This window comes from Rutidosis leptorrhynchoides, chromosome 1, assembly GCF_046630445.1.
Source record: "Rutidosis leptorrhynchoides isolate AG116_Rl617_1_P2 chromosome 1, CSIRO_AGI_Rlap_v1, whole genome shotgun sequence".
Lineage (NCBI taxonomy): Eukaryota > Viridiplantae > Streptophyta > Magnoliopsida > Asterales > Asteraceae > Rutidosis > Rutidosis leptorrhynchoides.
In genome coordinates this window covers 96,342,077-96,348,942 of record NC_092333.1, presented here as the reverse complement: position 1 = coordinate 96,348,942, position 6,866 = coordinate 96,342,077, and the positions used below count along the sequence as shown (strand labels likewise).

Sequence of the window (6,866 nt, the reverse complement as noted above, 5' to 3'; positions counted from 1 at the left end):
GTTTGGTTATACAGATGCAGATTATTTATCTGATCTACATAAATCTAAATCTCAAAACTGGATATGTATTCCTAAATGGAGACACCGCAATATCATAACGTTCTCAAAACAAACACTTGTTGCAACATCATCAAATCATGCCGAAGTGATTGCATTACATGAAGCTACTCGGGAATGATTTTAGTTAAGATCAATGATACAAATCATTATTGATTCTTGTGGACTAGAACGCTATAAAAGCCTAACAACTATCTATGAAGATAATACAGCTTACATAGTACAAATGAAAGAAGAGTATCAAAAAATGACAGAACAAAACATAAATGCTGACGAGGCGCTAAAGTTATAAACGGTCTCAACGGTCATAAGTTTGATGGAAAAGAATGGTATATTAGTAAGGCTCAGAAAAAGACTGAAAGGGAATAGGAATTGAAACAACAGTTTGAACAAACCATGAAGGAGACTGTAGACAAATCACGTGGACCAAACTTGTACATAAAAAATTTAGATGATACAGTTTCAGATGAAAACCTCAGATTCTTCTCATATACTCAAGATCTCGTAAAAGACAACCAGATTAAAATGAGATACGTTCAATCAACAACTCTGTTGATCTTTATACCAAAGCACTGTCAATCGCTGTTTTTCAAAACATACATTCACAATATTGGCATGAGGCAAGTTCAAAAGATGTGACGACTCAGCGTTGTCTACTTGAGGGGGAGTCAACTCTATGCTGCACTCTTTTTCCCTTAGCTAAAGTTTTATCCCACTGGGTTTTCTTTAGCAAGGTTTTTAACGAGGCAGTATTAATTGCTCTTTAAAAAAAAATTACCATCCAAGGGGGAGTGTTGTAAATTTAGTAGTAAAATATGGATGGTAATTAGTCAAATATGGATAGTAAAATTTGTACTATATATATGTGGATAATGAACCCACATATACACACTATTTTTCTTACATATAAGAAATATACTATCTCTCTCTTCCATTACTACTCTCTCATATTTAAGGATTGTATAGGCTTAGGTCAAAATTAGTTATAAGCCTACTGAATTATAACAGAGACAATTATTTGGTGTGCTTCATGTTTGTTGGACAGTAATTAAAACTTTGACAAGACAATTATATATCAATAAGATATTTGACAAATACTGAACGTAACGTATTGTGAATCTGAGGAAAACTATTTTATAAAACAAAAACAATCTATCGCGACGTTTGTGGTAATTTCGGCAATGTATGGACATAGAATTACACAATAGGAGAATGGATAATTTACTTTGATATACGTAGTAATATTCATCGAACACGTTTGGAGCAATCTTTAAATTATCAAGATTCGAGTATTTCTACCGATTCACACCTTTGCCAAAATACTTTTCTAAGAGTATGATATATGAATATGATTATATATTAATAACTACATTATTATTTATATATGCGAGTCAAACTAGAGCTGAGCTTGTATGATACAAGCTCAAGCTTAATATATTAAGCTCGAAACAAACCGAGCTTGATCTCTTTAAATTTTAAACGAGTCGAGCTCAAGCCTAATCAAGCTCGAGTTCGAGTTGACTCATTTATACCTCTATACCCCTATGTATCAAATTTGTGTGATGGGAACTTGATACAAACAATTTTATGACGGGTATGTTTGGTTTATCTAGAGTTTAACTTGTGCCAAATTTGATTTCGGTCAAAAGCCATCATTTGAGTATCATAATTGCAAATCATAAATTTCCCAAAACACAACTTGTAGGAATTCTGGCAGTTGGATACTTTGAAAGAGCGAATAAACACTCGCTTAAATCGAACAAAAGTTTTATAAACAATGTATCGCGTTGCTTACACTTATTCATCCAACGTTAAAAAAAAAAAAAACTCAGTCATTACTACTTCGTCAGCAATATATAAGTAGTCAATGACCAGCATTCTAAATATAGAATCAGAAGATAAAAACATTTTAACAAAATTATGTATCGACTTCCATTCTCGTGAGGGAAATTACCATCTCGTCCCTCCACCGCCATGTTGGTTACTTTTCTCAAATTGCGCACTAAGTTGTTCGTTAACCCAAACAGCTAACGAAACCGCATGGTCACGAATAAGAGAATTAGGAGGCGGGCATTTTAACATATTGATTAAACCTTGATTATATTGTAGCAGGCTAAGAGACGGCAACACTGAACCTTTTTCACGAAAGTATTGAATAACCTTACAAATATGTTCACACAAATTACCCTTTTGTCCCCATTCACAGCTGCAAATTGCATATTCTGACCCTGGGTTCCATATACCATGAGCTGAATCTCGATCTATTTGGTCAATAACTTTGACCAGTTCACCTTGTGTAATAACATCAGTGTTTGGGATTGTTCTTGAATTCCGCCAAGCGGTTAAACCACTCGCCCACTCATCTTTCCAGTAACGCGAAAAATCATCTTTTAATTCATATTCGTCGAGCCAAAAGTATGCTTGTATTTTAGTGTCCAACTTATTGACTAGCCAATCAGATCGTTGATAGATGTTAGTGTCAGTCTCGTTTAGCAACCTTATTTTTAGCTGGTTGTGGTAGAACTCGAGAGCTGCTGAACTCTCCTGGCTAGCAAGTGGCAGAGATTTTAAGGCATTAATCCAATCCCCTGGTTGCAAAAAAAAAAAAAAAAAAAAAAAAAAAAAAAAAAAAAAACATAAACTATACGAGTTAAACTCGACCCATTCACTGATGAACAGGTCTACTCAGGTTCTGTTTTTTCCTATACCTGGCAAGCCAAACCCAAAGTGCTCAATTTTGGTCTAATGGGTCTTGCATATGGGTCAAACGGGTCGAGTTGTAAAGTTTCCAGTTTTTGAGATTCGCATCCCTAAAAATTGGTCCAATGAGTTTTTTTTTTTAAACATATTGGGTCTCAAACAAAAAATAAGAAATGGGTCGATCGGGTTCAAATCCACCAACTCCCAACAAATAGAGACGGGTCCAACAAGTCTTGTATATGGGTCCAACGGGTCGAGTTGTAAAATTTTGAATTTTAGTTGCACGATGTACTTTTTCAAAATAAGTTAGAAAAATAATGAAATAAGAAAAATGATAAAATAATAAAAATGATAAAAAAAATATTTAAAACTAAAATTTTATTGAACATAATGCTTCTCGACCCGACCCAACCAACCCGTTTGGGTCTCGACCCACTCAGACCCAACCCAACCCGGGTCCTAACCCAACCCGCTTGACCCATTTGAATTCTGACCGGTTCTGACCCATGACCCGTTTCGACCCAAACCCATTTGGGTCTCGACCCAACCCGACCCGTTTGCCAAGCATATTTATATACCTATGTCAAATGGGCAGTGTAAAAAAATTAGCTTTAAAGAAAACGAGTCAAATGGTCAAAAGTAAGAAAACATGTAAGTTTATTAGAAAGTCATAGAAAAAAATTAATATTTGACATATTACTGATTTTATTAGAAAAGTAGTAACTTTTAGGTGTTTCAGGTCCACATCTTGCCTTAAAAACAAGATTACTAGGGACTAATTGTTACTGACCAATTCTAGGATACCAAATAGCCTTGAAGTAATCTATGAAATCTTTGCATTCTACAAAATCTTCCATGAAGGTATCAAACGATTCAACTGTGCCAAACCCTTTACATACGTCTTTAACAATTTGACCAAGTGATTTTGATAATTTTGCTCTAGTCTCCATATTCGAACATGTTTTCATTATGTTTTTATGCCATGCATGACGAACCCTCCAAAAGCAAATCAATACAGAGCACTGGAACACTTCCCTGATAACACAAAGATCAAATGCAACATGCGTATTGATACAATCAATATATAACTAAAAAAGTATTACCCATAATATACATGTTTACTTTTTTGAAATGCTCAAAACCTTCATGCTCTAAAGAAAAGAAAAAAGAATACATTATGTAGTATGTGTATTTGATTACTAATGGGTTGAGTTGGGGGATGCAGTAAATGTACTACTAGATTGAAAAATAAAATAATAATTAAAAAAGTAAAGCAGAACGAAATAAGGATTCAAGTCCCCCAAAGTGAAATTTTAAAGCACAAATATATTTATAATCACATTTGACACACAAGTTACTATGAAAAACAATATATATTTAGACAAAAGTGTTTCTAGTCAGGCCAACTCATACAAATATAACATACATAAAGACCCTTTAGCCAACAAGTTACTATGAAAAACATCTAATTACCATCATTGTTTGATATTGGACTATATATATATAGCCCATATAGGTCTTACTAGAGGGGTTTAAATAATGAGGAAACCTGATAGTGGTGGTGTCGGATAAAGGATCATCAACTATAAACCCGCCCAATTTCCATGTCGGATCTTTAGTGCAAACTCTATTAAAAAGAGCCCTCATCCATTTATGTGTATCCTCAGATCTTATAAAACTTGGCGCTATTATCCATGCTACTGGTATCGCTTTGTTTTCTGAGTTGAAAACAACAAGACTTTGAATTGGCCACTGCAATAAGTTTGTAACACCAACTTCATTTTTATTCAAAGCAACAATAGCAGAGAATATACACAAAATGCTTACAACCTTATAAATCAATATATTCAAAAGTTGAAGTAATTATTATTTATAAATATAGTTATAAAATCCTATTGAATGCATCAAAAAGGTTAATAGGTTATAAAGAAAAGGTAGAAGGTGTTCCCTGTTCGGGCTACCCGGGAGAGCGAGTAAACCGACCCATACTCTGATGTACGCAGCCCAACAGGATTACCTGTCTACCACAAAAATATTCGTCCTAGATAGGATTCGAACCTGAGACCTCTTGTAAAGAACTCATGGCCCCAGGGCTATCTTGTGATGATTAAAATTATATATAAAATGTTGATGGGATTGAACAATTTTAATGGAAATAAAGGTACACATACATTATACATACCTTTAGTTTATTGGTACCAAACCTTGAATCTAATGCAAGTAGGCGTCCATTGCCAAAACGAATCATTTGCTGCAACTGCCATTCAGTTTGAATACCCAACAAAAAGGGATCAGTATCAGAGAAATCCTCATAAAAGAACACGTGACTCTGATGGCTCTCGACCCATAATCTAATGCTGGCATCATCATCTTCATCAAGTTGATAACTTGACCTTCGAATATTCCTCTCTTGTATCCTCACATACCTATGTGTTAAAAGGTCATCTCTATTGCTAGGACCACCTTGTTTCTCTACCGATTCGTTGTGTCTTTGCATAATGGTTTCAACCGGAATTCCAACATGTAATAGAGACAAAACACGAAGGCGTAAATCTTCTGATATAAACGGTGCGTACATGGCACGTGTTCCAACAGACTTTTTGTCTTGTGGACCGTGACATGGCAATCCCTTTTTATCCACGTGTTTATCTTGGTTATATATCACAAGTGCCACTGTCGGCTCTGCTATTAAACGTTTAACTATGAAATGGCATTTGCACCCTCTTTTTGTATTAGGTCTACCAGCACTTTTCTTCTTTGGTACATAAACACTCCTACTAGGTCTAACCACACCTCCTTTTCTATGGTCATCCGGGCCAAATGAACACCAATACCTACAAAAACCATCATTATACAAGTTATAAAATAAATACTCTATGTGACATGTTATAAAAATAAGTGAAAAACTTACAGAGTATATTCAAGAATGCCATCAACTTTGGCCTTGTACGGTGTCTTTAGAGTGCGGCGTCTCCTAGCTTCGACATGAAATCTTGTGGGACAGTCTTTGTTGTTAGATTCACCACGAACAAAATCGCTAACTCGAGCATAGGGAATTAAAGCAAGTCTGTCCATTTTGTCACGATGACCTTCGACTTTAGACCACACAATATCACTTGCTGAAAACTCCAAAGTTGGAGGGTTTTGTACAGGAAGGGACAAGATCGAATCCCATCTAGCCATCTATGTCGTTAGCAACACCAGAAACATCATGTCAACAATCGAATAAGTTTATAACTAAGTGGACCTCTAAGGAGAGCAACTAAGTTACAGATCAACACGATTAACAATCAATATAGCCCTAGTAAGTTAAATATTTAGTGAAAGTATGGTGAAACTACATTCAAAACAATCACAATTCAAACAAATTTCGAAACTTTTTCATTTCTGTTAACTTCAATCAGAAGAAAATGAAGAACTACTGATCGAATAGCATGAATTTAACCAAATGAACTTTATCGTCAAATCAGATACCTAAATTATAATACTTTACAGTACATATATGTATATTCAATTCACCAACAATCAATTCCCCCAATTATGTTATTAAAAACGTTTTGATTGACGCTCATAAAAATCCATATATCACATACAGTGTTTTCCATTAAGTTAAATGCTAAGGTATGGTGAAATTAAATGAGAATTAACAAATTATTGAGGACAAAGCATTGACCTAAGGTTTTGAAAACTGACGAATAAGATTCTGTTATGCTGAATTTGATGAATCCACCAATTAGCGATGCTTGTAGACGAGTTGATGAAGACGATAGTGAGTTTGGTGATGTTATTAGGGTTTTTGAGGTCAGGGTTTCAGTTAGGATTTTTATTTTAGCTACCCATGAACCAGAACCAAACAGGTCTAATAGGAATATTTTTGAAATTTAATTGCTTCGTTAGTATATTATCTAATAGACAAAAATGAATTGTAGGGTTCTGTGGACTTCATCTCTGACCACCGGCATCTCGCCGGTGGTTTGGATTACGTGCTTTTCGTCTAAATAAGGTGCATCCACCTATCTTCCCTTTTCCGGCAAAGGTACGGTACGATCTCCTTCTCCGTTCTATCTTTAAGCCAACCAGGCGGCGAATCTGTGAGGTTTACACAAGTT

At 35.1% G+C, this 6,866-nt stretch overlaps 1 protein-coding gene across 1 annotated transcript; it reads right to left on the bottom strand.

Annotated features, from left to right (window-relative positions):
* Window positions 1–1,808: 1,808 nt before the first annotated feature.
* On the bottom strand, window positions 1,809–6,588 carry LOC139863226 (uncharacterized). Its single transcript, XM_071851869.1, has 6 exons — window positions 6,431–6,588; window positions 5,669–5,940; window positions 4,940–5,591; window positions 4,307–4,509; window positions 3,548–3,792; window positions 1,809–2,645 (listed from the first exon to the last, which is right to left on the bottom strand). The coding sequence occupies exons 2-6, from the start codon at window positions 5,938–5,940 to the stop codon at window positions 2,008–2,010; spliced, it is 2,010 nt and encodes a 669-aa protein (XP_071707970.1). The 5' UTR covers window positions 6,431–6,588; the 3' UTR covers window positions 1,809–2,007.
* Window positions 6,589–6,866: the final 278 nt, after the last annotated feature.